The 17,847-nt window shown below is 47.4% G+C and overlaps 1 protein-coding gene and 1 long non-coding RNA gene across 4 annotated transcripts in view; both read right to left on the bottom strand.

Moving 5' to 3' along the window:
• Positions 1-2,777, bottom strand: part of XPO4 (exportin 4) — a 108,729-nt gene extending 105,952 nt beyond the window's left edge. For all 3 annotated transcript variants that reach the window (XR_012091694.1, XM_008021637.3, XM_008021641.3), the window contains exon 1: positions 2,591-2,777. Coding sequence is in view for 2 of the 3 variants with exons in the window: in XM_008021637.3 (XP_008019828.1) it covers positions 2,591-2,659 (69 nt within the window). In the remaining variant the exon portion in view is untranslated. The remainder of the gene's footprint in view (positions 1-2,590) is intronic.
• Positions 2,778-10,652: 7,875 nt separating this feature from the next.
• Positions 10,653-13,383, bottom strand: LOC140711443 (uncharacterized). The gene is made up of 3 exons (XR_012092655.1): positions 13,134-13,383; positions 12,937-13,042; positions 10,653-10,726 (listed from the first exon to the last, which is right to left on the bottom strand). It is a non-coding gene; the product is annotated as an uncharacterized lncRNA (long non-coding RNA).
• Positions 13,384-17,847: the final 4,464 nt, after the last annotated feature.

The raw sequence follows: 17,847 nt of genomic DNA, 5'->3' as shown, positions 1-17,847 counted from the left end.
AAAAAAAAAAAAGGCTGGGCACGGTGGCTCATGCCTGTAATCCCAGCACTTTGGGAGGCCAAGGCAGGCGGATCACGAGGTCAGGAGATCAAGACCTTCCTGGCAAACACGGTGAAACCACGTCTCCAGTAAAAATACAAAAAAATTAGCCGAGCGTGGAGGCAGGCGCCTGTAGTCCCAGCTACTCGGGAGGCTGAGGCAGGAGAATGGCGTGAACCCGGGAGGCGGAGCTTGCAGTGAGCCGAGATCGCGCCACTGCACTCCAGCCTGGGCAACAGAGCGAGACTCTGTCTCAAAAAAACAAAAATAAAAAATAATAAGATTAAAGTAATAACACCTACCTCACAGACTGACTGGAGAGAAAGTGATATATGTAAAGTGCCGGGCACAGTGCCTCGAACATAGTATGCACTCAATAAATGAGAGCTATTAATAATAATTTGGAATACAGCTTTCATATTAAGAAATAATACAATAACTACTCTACACATCTTTGGTACAAATTTCTGAATACTTAAGTGGAAATTTCCAAAATGTCATTTCCATTTTTTTTTGGGACGAAGTCTCACTCTGTCGCCCAGACTGGAGTGCAGCAGCACAATCTCGGCTCACTGCAACCTCTGCCTCCCGGTTCAAGTGATTCTCCTGTCTTCGCCTCCAGAGTAGCTGGGATTAAAGGCGCCAGCCATCATGCCCGGCGAATTTTTGTATTTTTAGTAGAGATGGGGCTTCACTGTGTTGGCCAGGCTGGTCTTGGGCTCCTGATCTCAAGTCATCCGCCCACCTAGGCCTCCCAAAGTGCTGGGATTACAGGAATGAGCCACCGCGCCCGGCTGTAATTTCCTGTTTTTAATAACATAACACTTTTTTCAATAATCCTCTCCTCTGAAAAGATAAAAAGCATTTAGACAAGTTATTTATACAACATATGACAGACGGGGTAGAGTGGAAAGACACACAGCTTTAGAGCCAGACAGAACTGAGTTCAAGACCTAATTCAGTCACTTAGTAATCGTGTAACCTGGGCCACTTACACTTTCTCAACCTTGTAAAGCTGTGGCAAGGATTAATAAAATATGTAAAGTATGTAAAGCATCAAGCCCAATATCTAGCACTCAATAAACAGTACTTACTACTATTCTTCTCACCTACTCCTTATAGGTGATAAAAGGAGCTTTGCCAGGGAAGAGGAAAGATATTGGAAAGCACAAATACTAGTTTATATTATTAAGCCAATGACGAAGGACACTGATTTTACCTGATGAATGTAGAACTACAGCCGTGTTTTAGGTGGCATACTCCCTCCAGAATCTAATGAAAACAGAGCCCCTAGCACCTAGGAAAATGTTCAGGAATTTTACGAAACGCTACATGTCAGGGATTTTTAAGAATCTTGTATTAAGGGGAATACTAGCTAGTTACTTCTGCTTAATTTGCAAAAGTGTGAAAACTTTCACTAGTCTGTTTTGTGACAAAACGTACATTAAGTTAATATTCATAATGAAGCAAGTAAATCCTGCTTTTATTAGACTTCTCGATTTCTAAAGAAACAAAAATATCTGGTGTAAAATATCAGAACTACAAACTATGCTAGAATTAGTTCGAATATTCTTAAATGTGATGCTCAAACACCCTAACACCAAACCAAAAGGAAAAAAGTCCAAAAAGGTAACAAAGCTGGCTGCATCCAATTCTTAGAAAGTCTGAACCAATCCAGCTATCAAATGAACCTCTAATTTCCCAAAACATCTACAAACACCGAAGTCATAATTTACAAAAACAAAGCTGAGCCAGCAAATACAGTTTACTGAGTAACTGAACGTAGTTTTATCCTTACTTCTCCTCCTTGCATGTAATACTTTTATCCTTTGACTCGGCCTTCTCAAATTCCCTTAGTAAACAACCTCATCAAACTGTTTATTGTAGTGTAAGCATGAAGTCAAAGAGTAGCATAGACTCAGTTCTCCAAATCGCGGGAGCTTTAAGGAGCTTAGCACTGGACCAAGTTTTGCCCCAGTGACCTTGGTCTCAACGATTCCCCTCCCTCCCTCCAGCCGGCCCGGCCCTTCCACGTGCTGCCGGCTGCAATTACTCCGGAGGTGGCTGCATGTCAGGGAAACGCTAGAGGATCCGAATGCACAGGAAACAAGGATTGCTAACGCACCAGGGCTGTGCCATCCATTCCCTCCCGACACCAACTCCCCAAGAGCGCGCACACAGCCCTACAAATTTCCCCTACCGAAGCCCTGCGGCGATAACCCCAACCTCCTTCCCAGCGCCTTGCTCTGCGACCCAGTCTGCGGGGCAGGGTGTAAGGTGAAGAAATCCTCTTTACTACACCACTATATTCCCACGCCCGACTGCGGTGCTGGGCAGCCAGGGGAAGGGGACAGCTCCTGGAAGGAGGGGACGACGACAGGAGGAAAGTAGGATGAAGAATCCTGCGCCACGCCACCGCCACCTCCTCCTCCACTTGCAGGCTCCCTGGAGGCCCTTGCCAGTCGCCAGCCCAGAAAGCAGCAAGGCCTGGCGTGGCAGGGCCGACCGGGGGCCCGCGAATCCCGGGGTCTGAGGGGCGCGGCGTCCTCACCATCAGAACTTTAGCCGCGTTCTCCAGCTGAGCGATCACTTCTGGGGGCCCCAGCGCCGCCGCCATCATGGTCTCTCTTCAATGACGCGCCATGCGCTGCATTCTGGGAGCGGGCGCCGCAGCCGGCCAATCGCCGCCGCGACCCCGGAGCCTCACGCGCTCCCAAGGCCGTCGCAGCCGCCGTCGACGCCGGCGTCGCGGCCTCGGCGGGTCTGGCCGGGGTGCCGGGTTCCGGGCGGTGGGGAGGGGACTAGCGTGAGCCCGGCTGCCGCGCTGGGGCGGGGGCGGCCGCAGCCGGCGCCGGGCGAGGCCGGGGCGGTCTGCCCAGACGGCTGCAGCCGCGCTCCCCACTAAGCTCCGAGCGCCGCGCATGCGTGTTGTGCGGCGCTCCGGCCTCGGAGTCCCCCCGGCCCTCTCCCCACTGCCTAGTACTGCCCGCCCGGGGACCCGCAGATCCCGAACTCCAGCCCTCTCCCTCCGTGCTCAGCCCTGCACACCGCCTCCCCTGGCTCCTCCTTGCCCTTCCACGCTCCAGCGCCTTGCAGGACTTCCTAAACTTGGAATCGCTCTTCCCGCCTTCCCCTCCTGAGAGCGCACTCCCTTTCAAAGTATCTCTGTCTCCTGCTTCTCCGTTCCTTCTTGTCATGGGAGAACATTCCAGGATAGAAAGCTTCGTTTTTTCTTTTTTTTTTTTTTTTTGAGACAGGGTCTCACTCTGTCGCCCAGGATGGAATGCAATGACCCGATCTCGGCTCACTGCAACCTCCGCCTCCCGGGTTCAAGCGATTCTCCTGCCTCAGCCTCCCGAGTAGCTGGGATTACAGGCGCCGCCACCACGCCCGGCTAATTTTTTAATTTTTATTAGACACAGAGTTTCACCATGTTGACCAGGCTGGTCTCGATGTCCTGACCTCAGGTTATCCGCCCGCCTTGGTCTCCCAAGGTGTTGGGATTACAGGTGTGAGCCACCGCCACCGGCCGAACGCGTCGTTTTCATAATGGAGAGCCTTCTGCAGGAGAATCGTCCAAATGTATTTGGGCAGCGGGTCGCTGGGAGACCCTACGAGGAAAACCCGTCTTAGCTCTTGCATTTTCACTCTTTAAGGGCTGGCTCACATAGGAGAGGGAGAAAGCAGGGACAGGAAAGCCTGACCTTGACTACCTGGCTTCTCAGATGCGGTAAGATCAGCTTTGTCGGCCAGGCGCGGTGGCTCATGCCTGTAATCCCAGCACTTTGGGAGGCCAAGGCGGGAGGATCATTTAGCTCAGGAGTTCGAGACCAGCCTGGGCGACATGACGGGACCCTGTCTCTACCAAAAAAAAAAAAAAGCCCGGTGTGGTGGCTTGCACCTGTGGTCTGAGCTTCTCGGGAGGCTGAGGCGGGAGGATCGCCCAGGAGGTGGAGAGTGCAGTGAGGCAAGATCACACCACTGCACTCCAGCCTGGGTGAGAGGCTGATCCTGTCTCAGAAAAAAAAAAAAAAAAAAAAACGAAGTGAAAAATCAGCGTTGTCGTGTTTGTGGAATCCGCGTTGAAAGGCATATTAGAGTATCAAGTAATTAACCTTCCCTCCGGGGCCCCAGTGGCCTCTGTGACATTCCAGGTCAGTGGTCCTGACAGCTGTTTCAGTATTCAAACCAGCGCTGTTAGGCTGTTCAGGTCAGGGGTTGGTTTTGTCTTCAGCTGACATCTACCATCTACATTCCTATAACTTCTTTTTGGTGCTTGTTCTGCCTTCTGAAACAACACAGACATTCAAATTCGTTTTAGCATTTTTAAGTATCTTTTTTGTTGAAATCTTCGTGTTTCTTATTCCTAGTTATAAGAAAGTCATACTGTTGAGGTTTTATGTCACTGCAACAGAATAGCTGTGTGTGTGTGTGTGTGTGTGTGTGTGTGTTAGTTATGGAGTCTCGCTCTGTCACCCAGGCTGGAGTGCAGTGGTGCCATCTCAGCTCACTGCAACCTCTGCCTCCTGGGTTCAAACGATTCTCGTGCTTCAGCCTCCAGAGTAGCTGGGATTACAGGTGTGCACCACTACACCTGGCTAATTTTTGTGTTTTTAGTAGAGATGGGGTTTCACCATGTTGGCCAGGCTGGTCTTGAACTCCTGACCTCAGGCGATCCACCGCCTCGACCTCCGAAAATGCTGGGATTACAGTCATGAACCACTGCGCCTGGCCACACAGAAGTGCATTATTAGCTCCATTGAAAAATATGTTGTTTCTTGTACTTGAAGTCTCTGCAATTTGAAGTAGAGAAAATGAATTAACAAGGTTTGTATTACTTGAGAAACTAAGGAAGTTTTATTTTATTACTGAAGGTTAAAGTAAGCCAAAATGCAGTTGATGGTCCTTTTTAGTAACTAAGTGGTTATCATAGGGCCTGACATATAATAGGCACTCAATAAATATTTGACCAAGTATAGCAATCTATAAGAAAATTACAAAATGGTTCTGGTTGCTGCAAAGAGTAATTACCAAAGATCAATGATATTCTGCAAATATGTAGATAAACAGTTTGTGACAGTAAATGTTTGAGGCTTACAATGCTTCAGATTGGGCCTTGGGTTCCAAAGCATTTATTATGTGCAATTACATTTGAACGTTGCAACTACAAATGTTTTAAGAGGGCCGGGTGCGGTGGGTCATGGCATCTCTACTTAAAAAAAAAAAAATTAGCCGGGTGTGATGGCACATGCCTGTAATCCCAGCTACTCGGGAAGCTGAGGCAAGAGAATCACTTGAACCGGGGAGGCGGAGGTTGCGGTGAGCCAAGATTGCACCACTGCACTTCAGCCTGGGTAACAAGAGCGAAGCTCTGTCTCAAAAAAAAAAAGAGAAGGCCGGGTGCAGTGGCTCACGCCTGTAATCCCAACACTTTGGGAGGCCAAGGCGGGCAGATCACCTGAGGGCAGGAATTCAAGACCAGCCTGGCCAACATGGCGAAAACCCGTCTCTACTAAAAATTAGCCGGGCGAGGTGGCATATGACTGTAATCCCAGCTACTCAGGAGGCTGAGGCAGGAGAATCGCTTGAACCTGGGAGCTGGAGGTTGCAGTGAGTTGAGATCGTGCCACTGCACTGCAGCCTGGGCAACTGAGAGAGACCCCATCTCAAAAAAAAAGAAAAGAAAAAGGAAGGGAAGGGGAGGGCAGGGGAACGGGAGGGGAGGGGAGGAGAGGAGTGTTGGGTGTGGTGGCTCTCACCTGTAATCCCAGCACTTTACAAGGCTAAGGCAGGACGACTGCTCGAGCCCAGGAATTCGAGACCAGCCTGAGCAACGTAGCAAGACCCCATCTCTACAAAAAAATAAAAATAAAAAAATTAGCCAAGTGTGATGGCGCATGCCTATGGTAGCAGTGACTCAGGAGGCTGAGGTGGGAGGATCACTTGAGCCAGGGAGATAGAGGCTGCAGTGAGCTGTGATTGTGCCACTGCACTCCAGCCCTGACCACAAAGTGAGACCCTGTCTCTAAAATAAAAAAAAAACAAGCCGGGCGCAGTGGCTCACGCCTGTAATCCCGGCACTTTGGGAGGCCAAGGCGGGCAGATCACTTAAGGTCAGGAATTCAAGACCAGCCTGGCCAATGAAAGCCCCATCTCTATTAAATACAAAATTTAGCCAGGCATGGTGGTGTGTGCCTGTAATCCCAGCTACTCGGGAGGTTGAGGCAGGAGAATGGTGTAAACCCAGGAGGTGGAGCTTGCAGTGAGCTGAGATCCGGCCACTGCACTCTAGCCTGGGTGACACAGCGAGACTCCGTCTCAAAAAAAAAAAAAAAAAAAAAAAATCATTCTCCAAAGTTCAGACGTCTTCTAAATCTGGAAGGTAAATGGTACAAATTTCAAGTTTGATGAATGTAAATAATAATGACCTGTAGAACATAACCGAATTAGATAATCCTGTATGCTTTATACTATTGTTTATACTGTTATTCTACAAAAACGTGTGATCAATTTATGTAGAGACCGGGCCAGGCGTGGTGGCTCATACCTGTACTCCTTGCACTTTGGGAGGCCGAGGTGGGCGGATCACTAGGTTAGGAGATCAAGACCATCCTGGCTAACACGGTGAAATCCCATCTCTACTAAAAATACAAAAAATTAGCTGGGTGTGGTGGTGGGCGCCTGTAGTCCCAGCTATTCGGGAGGCTGAGGCAGTAGAATGGCATGAACCTGGGAGGCGGAGTTTGCAGTGAGCCAGGATTGCACCACTGAACTCCAGCCTGGGCGACAGAGTGACACTCCGTCTCAAAAAAGAAAAAAAAAAATTATATAGAGACCCCTCGTGGAGTTTACTGACTTTTCAAGCTTCAGTTTCAAACATTTGATATGTGCAAAATGGTGTTCAATACATACATTGAATATAAGGCAGCTCAATATCTTTTTGTTGGTTTAGCGTGGAATCAACAAATAGTAGGCGCTCATATGGTTCAAGAACAGAGTAAGCCATTCCATTCCAGGGTGTTTAGCTGTTTTGTTTTGTTATATTTTGGAGAGTGGGAGACATAATGCATATTTGACTTCATAGAAATTTCTCAAATATTTCTTGTTTCTAAGTGACTGCGTAGGCTCCACAGCACCTTCCTGGAAAACATAGATATAAAAAGAAATCACTAAAAGAACACATTGCAGTTTGCAGGTGGCTTGATTAAAACAAAAAAAAAAAGGCCGGGCGCGGTGGCTCAAGCCTGTAATCCCAGCACTTTGGGAGGCCGAGATGGGCGGATCACGAGGTCAGGAGATCGAGACCATGATGGCTAACACGGTGAAACCCCGTCTCTACTAAAAAATACAAAAATTAGCCAGGCGAGGTGGCGGGCGCCTGTAGTCCCAGCTACTTGGGAGGCTGAGGCAGGAGAATGGCGTGAACCCAGGAGGCGGAGCTTGCAGTGAGCAGAGATCTGGCCACTGCACTCCAGCCTGGGCGACAGAGTGAGACTCCGTCTCAAAAAAAAAAAAAGAAAAAAAAGAAAAAAGAAAAAAAACACCTACTTTCCTCTCCATGGAAACAGCATGCCAAAAAATTTTATGGACCCTTGAAATGAACACACATCTCACTTGCAAAAACACAGCACCAGCTCCCTCTGCTGTTTCCTGGTTTGATTTAGAACTCAGACAAGGCCGGGCGCGGTGGCTCAAGCCTGTAATCCCAGCACTTAGGGAGGCCGAGACGGGCGGATCACGAGGTCAGGAGATCGAGACCATCCTGGCTAACACGGTGAAACCCCGTCTCTACTAAAAATACAAAAAAAAACTAGCCGGGCGAGGTGGCGGCGCCTGTAGTCCCAGCTACTCGGGAGGCTGAGGCAGGAGAATGGCGGGAACCCGGGGGCGGAGCTTGCAGTGAGCTGAGATCCGGCCACTGCACTCCAGCCCGGGCTACAGAGCAAGACTCCGGCTCAAAAAAAAAAAAAAAAAAAAAAAAAAAAAAAAGAACTCAGACAAGCTACAAGCTACAGTACTTTCTAGACTAAAATACCATGTAGAGTTCAGGATAATTATATTCTAGATTAGGCATAGGCAAGCACATCAATAATAGTACATTCCGTAGTATATTCCAGAGTGAAGGAAATAAAATCATCAAATACATTTGCATCAGAATATTTCTGCTGCTCTCTTATTATTTTAGTATCTCTGTTTTTGTTTCAACTATGATCATGTAACCTGTTATTGCAAAGAAATGACTTGCAATAATGTTGAAAGTAAGCCTCATCATTGATTTAATAACAATGCTTTGAGTAAGAGAGAGGAAAAAAAAAAAGAAACCAATATGGTATTCAGTGCATAAGGATAAAATGAGGTGTTGAATAAAAAGTCTTGGGCCGGGTACGGTGGCTCATGCCTGTAAATCCCAACACTTTGGGAGGCCGAGGTGGGTGGATCACCTGAGGTCAGGGGTTTGAGACCAACCTGGCCAACATGGTGAAACCGCATCTCTACTAAAATACAAAAATTAGCTGGGCATGGTGGTGTGCACCTGTAATCCTAGCTACTTGGGAGAGGAAGATTGCAATGAGCCGAGATCGCACCATTGCACTCCAGCCTGAGCGACAAGTGAAACTCCATCTCAAAAAATAAAAAAAGTCTTAGCACAGTTCCTGGCATACAGTAAGGACTCCATAAATGTAAGCTGTAATTTTTGTATTATTGTTTTGATGTATTATTGTTACCCCAGTAGCCAGCACCATCTCTGGCACATATTAGGAACTTGTAAGTAAGTTAAGTGATCAATACATGAGGGAAGGAAGAAAGTAAAACATAACACCATACAAAATCATCCCAATTCTGCTTTTTTAGTAGCCACAGAAAAACACTAGAAGACTGTTTTATATTTTTTCTGTATTTTCCGATACATTTTCTATTTTATTTTATTTTATTTTATTTTATTTTATTTTATTTTATTTTATTTTTGAGATGGAGCCTCGCTCTGTCGCCCAGGCTGGAGTGCGGTGGCGCAATTTCAACTCACTGCAAGCTCTGCCTCCCGGGTTCACATCATTCTCCTGCCTCAGCCTCCCGAGTAGCTGGGACCACAGGCGCCCGCCACCTCACCCGGCTAGGTTCTTTGTATTTTTTAGTAGCGATGGGGTTTCACCGTGTTAGCCAGGATGGACATTTTCTATTTTTAAAATGTGTACTGCCTTTACAATCAGAAAAAGTTAACTTATTAAGTGTTTAAAAATCTGATTTTTGGGCCAGGCAAATCCTAGCGCTTTGAGAGGCCAAGGCAAGCAGATTGCCTGAGCTCAGGAGTTTGAGAACAGCCTGGGCAACATGGCGAAACCGCCTCTCTGCTAAAAATACCAAAAATTAGCCGGGCGTGGTGGTGTGTGCCTGTAATCCCAGCTACTCAGGAGGCTTAGGCACAAGAATCACTTGAACCCAGGAGGTGGATGTTGCAGTGAGCCGAGATTGTGCCACTGCACTCCAGCCTGGGTGACAAAGTGAGACTCTGTCTAAAAAGAAAAAAAAAAAAATCTAATTTTTGGCTGGGCACAGTGGCTCACGCCTGTAATCCCAACACTTTGGGAGGCCGAGGCGGGTGGATCACAAGGTCAGGAGTTCGAGACCAGCCTCACCAATGTGGTGAAACCCTGTCTCTACTAAAAATACAAAAATTAGCCCGGCATGGTGGCGTGCACCTGTAGTCCCAGCTACTCAGGAGGCTGAGAAAAGAGAATTGTTTGAACCCGCAAGGCGGAGGCTGCAGTGAGTCGAGATCGCCCCACTGTACTCACTCCGGCCTAGGCAACAGAGCGAGACTCTGTCTCAAAGAAAAAAAAATCTAATTTTTATACACATCCGTTAGGTACTTTTCACATCGTGTGCATTTCCATAAATCCACACAGTGTGTTTTTGCACAGACTTGTGTTTCTAGGTGTGTCTGGGGCTCCAGGATTCTCTTACAGGAGATGACTGTTCAACGTGTTTTTATATGAAAACACTAACGTTTTGTTTTATTATTTTCCCTGCATGAAAAGTAACAATCCACCATAAACAAGGGGCATGCCTCCCGACCAAGCCGTCCTTGCTCGGGGTAGAGAGGAACCCTTTGTGGGCAGTGGGTGATAGTGCCAAGATTGGGTTCTGGTTTTCAGGAGTTATCTAAAGTTTAGTTCGGAAAGAAGAAGCAAAGGGCACTTTCTAATGGACGAATGCAAGCCTATGGACAGAAGGCGACGAGTCAGGAATCGTTGGACTGGGTCACCAAAAGCCTGGGTCCTGATCCAGGATGCTTGTCCCCAAAGGGACCCCACATCCTTGATTAAGAAGAAAGAGTGAGACCACTGTGAGGCGCAACAGTCAAGGATGGGGGACAGAGGGGGTCTTTGAATCTGAAGCCCACCAGGGGCTGACTGTCCAGCTTTGATGTGAGCAAGAGCCCCTGTGAAGAGCTGCCCAGGCTAGTTCCTTCCACGGTGACTCAAAGACAGGAGTGCCTGATCTGCCGCCGACTGGCTGGGAGACTGAGATCTGTCACAGGCCAACTAGTGCATGTGACCCAGGGCCAGATAAATCCCCAAAAGATCCCTGGCAAGCTCGGGGATGATCTCCTACCCCTTTGCTTGAGCAGGCTGGAGGCCAGGCGCTGAGACTCCCCATTCCCCATTTCTGTTTACCTTCTCCCCAGCTGGGAACAAAGGACAAGAATTTGGGAGTGACAGGCATGTGGCCACACACTCAAATGCACTTGTTTATACCTGTTTGTTTATTGTTTGAGCAGATTCTTGCTTTGCAATAACTAAGCTTATCTCCTTGTCTTAAGGAAATTCTTAAGAATGTTATTATAATATAGTAAAATTTAAATGTGTCTTGAATGATGAAGCACTAACTAATGTGTTATACTACTCTAAATGTAGAAATGCACATTTACAAGTAAGACTATTATCCTCTCCCGGCATTTTCATCTTAACATTCAGTCTGGTGGCAACACTCAAAAACTTCATAAAAGATCACAGTCTAGCACTTAGGTTCTACAGATAATGTTGAAATCTTGCACAAGATTTAGGAATCTCAGGCAATGACATGCCATAACATTGCTATTAGGAAACGTGCAATACACTCCTCTGTTACTATCAGTGGAAAGTCAAAAAAACAAACAAACCCTACTGATAAGTTAAGGAATTTTAGAGCTGCAAGTGACCTTCGAAATCCTAGAGCCTCACCCATTTTTGCCTTCTTATAATCATGACGTAAAATATCACACTTTCACTGTAGAAAATTTGGAAATATACAGAAGATGTTTAAAATTAGGAAGAAAAGGCAGGGTGCGGTGGCTCACGCCTGTAATGCCAACACTTTCGGAGGCCGAAGCGGGTGGATCATGAGGTCAAGAGATCGAGACCATCCTGGTCAACACGGTGAAACCCTGTCTCTACTAAAAATACAAAAAATTAGCTGGGCATGGTGGTGAATGCCACTGCACTCCAGCCTAGCGACAGAGTGAGACTCGGTCTCAAAACAAACAAACAAACAAACAAAATCAGGAAGAAAAAAGTCACCCACAATTTTATCACCTAGAGGAGGCCACCATTTTTTTAACACTTTGCCATATTTCCTTTCAGACATGTAAAATTTTTGATATATTTAGTTTTTTCTTTTCCTTGCTACAAAAAATTGAGATCATACAGTTTGTATCCTTCACCTTTACTTAACATTACATAGTGATAATTTTGCTTTTTATTAAAAACTTTTTGAATATGGAATTTTTATTGATTACATAAAATGTGACAGTATGGCATAGAGTCATAAAATATTTGTAACCATCATCATATTATTGAAAGTGTAATTGCTTTTGAAGATACTACTATAGATGTGCTAAGGGAAATACTTTTGTGCATAAATGTTTGTCCCAGTTTTAAATTGTTTCTGTAGAAATTGTTGCCAAATTATGTTCCAGCCAGGTGCAGTGGCTCACATCTGTAATCCCAGTACTTTGGGAGGCCGAGGTGGGTGGATCACTTGAGGTCAGGAGTTCAAGACCAGCCTGGCCAACATGGTAAAACCCTGTCTCTACTAAAAATACAAAAAAGTAGCTGGGCATGGTGGCGCATGCCTGTAATCCCAGCTACTCAGGAGGCTGAGGCAGGAGAATCACTTGAACCCGGGAGGCAGAGGTTGCAGTAAGCAGAGCTCTCACTACTGCACTCTAGCCTAGGCAACAGAGGGAGACTCCATCTCAAAAAACAAAACCAAACAAAAAAAATAATAATAATTGTGTTCCAGAAAAGTTATAACCATTTTTATCAGCAACATGAGAGTGTCTATTTCAGTGTAACCTTTCTAGAATCAGAGTATTACTTTCTTTTTTTCTGAGACAGAGTCTGGCTCTGTTGCCCAGGCTGGAATGCATGGCGCAATCTTGGCTCACTGCAAGCTCCACCTCCCGGGTTCAAGCAGTTCTCTGTCTCAGCCTCCTGAGTAGCTGGGATTACAGGCGCCCGCCACCACGCCCAGCTAATTTTTTGTAGTTTTAGTAGAGATAGGGCTTCCCCATCTTGGCCAGGCTGGTCATGAACTCCTGACCTCAGTATCCACCAGCCTCGGCCTCCCAAAGTACTGGGATTACAGGTGTGAGCCACCACGCCTGGCCGAGTATTACTATTTTTAATAATGGCAATGGGTAATAAAAAATAATATTATTTTAGGAAACAATTCTAAAGCTTCATTTTCAGGAGACTGAGATTTTAGAAGCTACTACTTTAATTCTTATGACATAGAGCCCGATTAGGCACAAAATAAGTGTTATGAAAATGCTACTACTATTCTTTGAAGGCTGTTTATAGTTCGTAGATGTTGAGAATATGGTGAAATGGCAAACTATGCATAGCCTTAACTTACAGAGTTCTAGAGTTTTGGGCTGAGGAGCTGGTCACCACTGGGTATCTAGAGCAACTGATTGTTTGGGCTTCTGGGACTGTTTCTGAGGGGCCTGGATCTCAGCACACTGTGTCAGGCAGGAGAGGAAAAAAACGTATCTGTTTGCTCCTAAGCTCATGGGTCGAAGATTCGCCCCACAGGCTTCAATTTCCCTGCACTTACTTTTCTCTGACTTACTTTGGGTTTCTCAAGTGTAGGGGTCAGGGGTCCTGTGAGGTGGGTGCCCTTTGGGATGCCACATGGAGCTGGCAAGGTCCACAGACAGCTGGTCTCTGCAGTGGCAGCAGGGTGGAGCAAGCGTCCAAGGGTGTCCAAAGATTTGGAGTGGTACTTAAGAGGTAAGTAGAGATAACTGGGCCTTCAATACAGAAGTTGATGGAAACACATCTGCAAGTGCACCCGATCCAAGTCACCGCACAGTAACCCCGCCAGGGGAGTGTCAAATTCTGTACCATTTTGAATGTCTGGCTGCCACATTTCTCTAGTCCAGTGGTTCTAGAACTTTCTGAGCCTAGGATCCCTGTACACTCTTAAAAATTATTGAGAACTTCAGACAAATTCATGTGTGTGAAGTGAGGGGACAGAAAGGAAGTATATCTATATATCTATATCTATCTATCAGTATTCATCATATTAAAAATTAAAACGGAGAAAGTTAAAGAATATTTATACATGCTGGCCGGGCGCGGTGGCTCAAGCCTGTAATCCCAGCACTTTGGGAGGCCGAGACGGGTGGATCACGAGGTCAGGAGATCAAGACCATCCTGGCTGACACGGTGAAACCCCGTCTCTACTAAAAAATACAAAAAAAACTAGCCGGGCGAGGTGGCGGGCGCCTGTAGTCCCAGCTACTCGGGAGGCTGAGGCAGGAGAATGGCGTGAACCCGGTTGGCAGAGCTTGCAGTGAGCTGAGATCTGGCCACTGCACTCCAGCCTGGGCCTCAGAGCGAGACTCCGTCTCAAAAAAAAAAAAAAAAAAAAAAAAGAATATTTATACATGGAAAAATGGCCATTATAAACCAATTACATGTTAACACAAATAATGTGTTTTGTGCAAAATAACTATATTTCCCAAAATAAAAGTTAGTGGCATCTGTGGCATTGGTTTACATTTTGCAAATCTCTTGAATATCTGGTTTAATAGCAGATACTGGAATTCTTTTTTTTTTTCTTTTTTTTTTTAGACATTGTCTTGCTCTGTCGCCCAGGCTGGAGTGCAGTGGTGCGACCTCTGCTTCCCAGGTTCACGTGATTCTCATGCCTCAGCCTTCCGAGTAGCTGGGATATACAGGCGTGCGCCACCATGCTCGGCTAATTTTTTGCATTTTTCATAGAGACAGGGTTTCACCATGTTGGTCAGGCTGCTCTTGAACTATTGACCTCCAGTGATCCGCCCACCTCAGCCTCCCAAAGTGCTGAGATTACAGGCATGAGCCGTCGCATCCGGTCGCAGATGATGGAACTTTTATTTCTGCTTCCACATTTGACCTGTTATGATGTTTTGTTTGAAGTAGATGGAGAAAGTCCAGCATCCCCCATGTATACGATTGAAAAGGGAGACTTCGTGGTGCCCCTGAAGTCCACAAGACCACACTTTGAGAACTACTGCTTAACTCTAAGTTGCAAGTTTCTCAATTATACGAACAATACTCTAGCAGAAACCAGTACTGTATGCGCTCAACAGACTAAATTGTTTGGAAAAGCGTTTCCTAGGAGTTGCTATAAACCAAAATGACTCATTTAAACGTTTTTATTACTTTGACAAATACTTCAGCTCTGCAGCCTGTTCCTTTTTTAAACCAACTTGCCTCATTACACAGCTGTGGTCTGCACAGCTTTGGCCACCAGGTGGCTCCCACCCCCACCCTTTTCTAGAAGGATCCATTCAGGACGCTTCATTCCTTGATGGAGCCCTAGCCGCTCAGGGAACTCAGGGGAACTTTATTTTGTTCAACATAAGAAAAGAGACAGTTGTGGGAGGCCAACGCAGGTGGATCACCTGAGGTCAGGAGTTCGAGACCAGCCTGGCCAATGTGCAAAACTCCATCTCTACCAAAAATACAAAAATTAGCCAGGCATAATGGTGGGCACCTGTAATCCCAGCTACTTGGGAGGCTGAGGCAGGAGAGTTGCTTGAACCCTGAAGGCAGAGGTTGCAGTGAGCCGAGATCATGCCACTGCACTCCAGCCTGGGCGACAGAGCAAGTCTCCATCTTTAAAAAAAAAAAAAAAAGAGAGAGAGAGAGAGAAAAGTCAGTTGTCAGTTGGGTAAGGGGAGGATTATTTCGAGGAAAAGGGAAGTTAAGAAATAATAGAACTGGCCTGGCACGGTGGCTCTTGCCTGTAATCCCAGCACTTTGGGAGGCCGAGGCAGGTGGATCACAAGGTCAGGAACTCGAGACCAGCACGGCCAAGATGGTGAAACCCCGTCTCTACTAAAAATACAAAAATTAGCCGGGCATGGTGGCAGGCACCTGTAATCCCAGCTGCTCGGGAGGCTGAAGTTGCAGTGAGTCGAGATTGCTCCACTGCACTCCAGCCTGGGCAAAAGAGCGAGACTCCATCTCAAAAAAAAAAAAAAAGTATATTTAACATAGGAGGTTGTTAAAACCTAAAGGAGTTGGTCTGAATAGTGGAAGAAGTACTATTTGGCACCTTCACTCTCTTACCAGCTAATGTAGCTTTTTCCTTCTCTTACTGTTTTTAACTGACATGCTTAAATTGGGTATCATTATCTCTACTAAAATGATTCCTTCTCAAAGCGAGGAATTATACTAGAAACCACGTGGGATAAACAAAGAGGTGGTGGGAATGCCCCCACCACCCTGAGAGACAGGAGGTGTGGGTGTTTTCACTCTAGCACATATTCACTGTGACACTGCCGGGTTACTTGTTTCCTAACCTGAGTGATCCACCCCACTTATTTTTTTTTTTTTTTGAGACGGAGTCTCGCTCTGTCGCCCAGGCTGGAGTGCAGTGGCCGGATCTCAGCTCACTGCAAGCTCCGCCTCCCGGGTTCATCCCATTCTCCTGCCTCAGCCTCCTGAGTAGCTGGGACTACAGGCGCCCGCCACCTCGCCCGGCTAGTTTTTTTGTAGTTTTAGTAGAGACGGGGTTTCACCGTGTTAGCCAGGATGGTCTCGATCTTCTGACCTCGTGATCCGCCCGCCTCGGCCTCCCAAAGTGCTGGGATTACAGGCTTGAGCCACCGCGCCCGGCCCCACCCCACTTATAAGAGAGCGCTGATAATCCTTAACTGCCCAGAGGCTGGTTTCCAAATCAGGTTGTCTCTGGAGTTCCTTGTGAGACTCAAAATATATGATTCTATGATTCCATTTCAGTCTGGTTGAGTTCTTCTGTTGCAAGCAACAGATACCAACTTTGGTTAATCTTGCCCAGTTTCTTTAATAAGACTTACAGGGCCCTTGGCTACCTGGGCCCTGCCTGTGTCTCCAGCCTCAAATCTCCTTCAGGCACTATGAAGCTCCAGCCATATGGCGACATCCCCCACACCATGTGTGCCCCTTCTCTGGCCTCTCCTGCCTGATAGTAGGTCTCAGATAGGCATCACTTCCGCTGGGCTGCCTTCCATGACCTCCCCAGTCTGGATCGCATCCTCTCCTGGGTACTCCAGCAGCAGCTTCCTCCACTTCTCCATCATACCTTTGAGACTATTGTACTACAGTTTTCTAAATGCTTTCCTCTGCTGTGAGTCCCGGGCAGAAGGAAGCATGTCCGCCTTCTTCGCGGGTATCCTCAGTACATAGTACAGTGTCTGGCACACAGCAGGTATACAAAATATATTTAATGAAGGAACAGAGGAAGGGAGAAAAGACATCTCTGCTTGGATAGTGCCAGTCCTATATTAGGTGTTCATTAAACATTTGCAGAACTGAACTGAGAATGCCGAGCCCTTTAACAGGATCCTCAAAACCTCATAAAATAAACACAGATAATAATAGGATTTTGCCGAATATAGAACTAAGTGGCAGATTTGAAATTTGAACCACAACATCCTGGATTTGACATCTTTTATACTACTTTTGTTGAGAAAGGGGAAATACTTTCTTCACCCAGGCACCCACCGTGAGAACCAGCCTGGAGGATGCGGGCTCAGCATGTGCTAGTGGCTGGAGAGGAACCCCAGTGGGGAAGGAGAAGCGGTGGAGAGACGGGGAGGACTCGGGAAAACTGCCTTCTCACAAGACCAAAGGGAGGGGAGGGAGGGGAGGGGAGGGAGGAGAGGGGGGAGGAGGAGAGGGGGGAGGAGGGGAGGGGGGAGGGGAGGGAGGGGGACGGGGAGGAGGGAGGGGAGGGAGGGGGGAGGGGAGGGAAGGAGGAGGGGGAGGGGAGGGGGGAGGGGAAGGGAGGGAAGGCGGAGGGGGAGGGGAGGGAGGGGGAGGGGAGGGAGGGAGGCGAGGGAGGGGAGATCCTCCCTTGAACTCCTGGGCTATGGCAAAAATCCTCCTGTCTCGGCCTCCCAAACACTGAGGTTACAGGTGCCAGCCACTGAGCCTTGCCCGTTGTCTTCATTTTACATCAGGAACATCGAGCCTCCCTCCGGTTAAGAAAAACACCCAAGGTCACACAGCTTCAGACAGACTGGGAATTTGAGCTTCAGATGCCACCGAGGTGAGGCACTTGGAGCGGGATCGCGGGGCACCAACACGGGCCCGAGGAGTTGCGCCCTGACTTCTGAGGCACTGGAACCCCGTGGAAGGCGTCTATCGGGACTGATTTGCCCCAGTTGAGACTGTTTCCTGAAGGAATGCAAAGGAGTTCAGCTCAGGGCAACAGTCCGAAGAAGGGACACAGCTGGGCCTGCGGAGGAGGAGGCAGCTGTAGGCCCAGGAGCAAGTGCCCGCCGGCCCA

Source organism: Chlorocebus sabaeus, chromosome 3 (genome assembly GCF_047675955.1).
Source record: "Chlorocebus sabaeus isolate Y175 chromosome 3, mChlSab1.0.hap1, whole genome shotgun sequence".
Classification (NCBI taxonomy): Eukaryota; Metazoa; Chordata; class Mammalia; order Primates; family Cercopithecidae; genus Chlorocebus; species Chlorocebus sabaeus.
The sequence above is the reverse complement of the archived record's forward strand: the minus strand, read 5'-3'. Positions and strand labels throughout refer to the sequence as shown.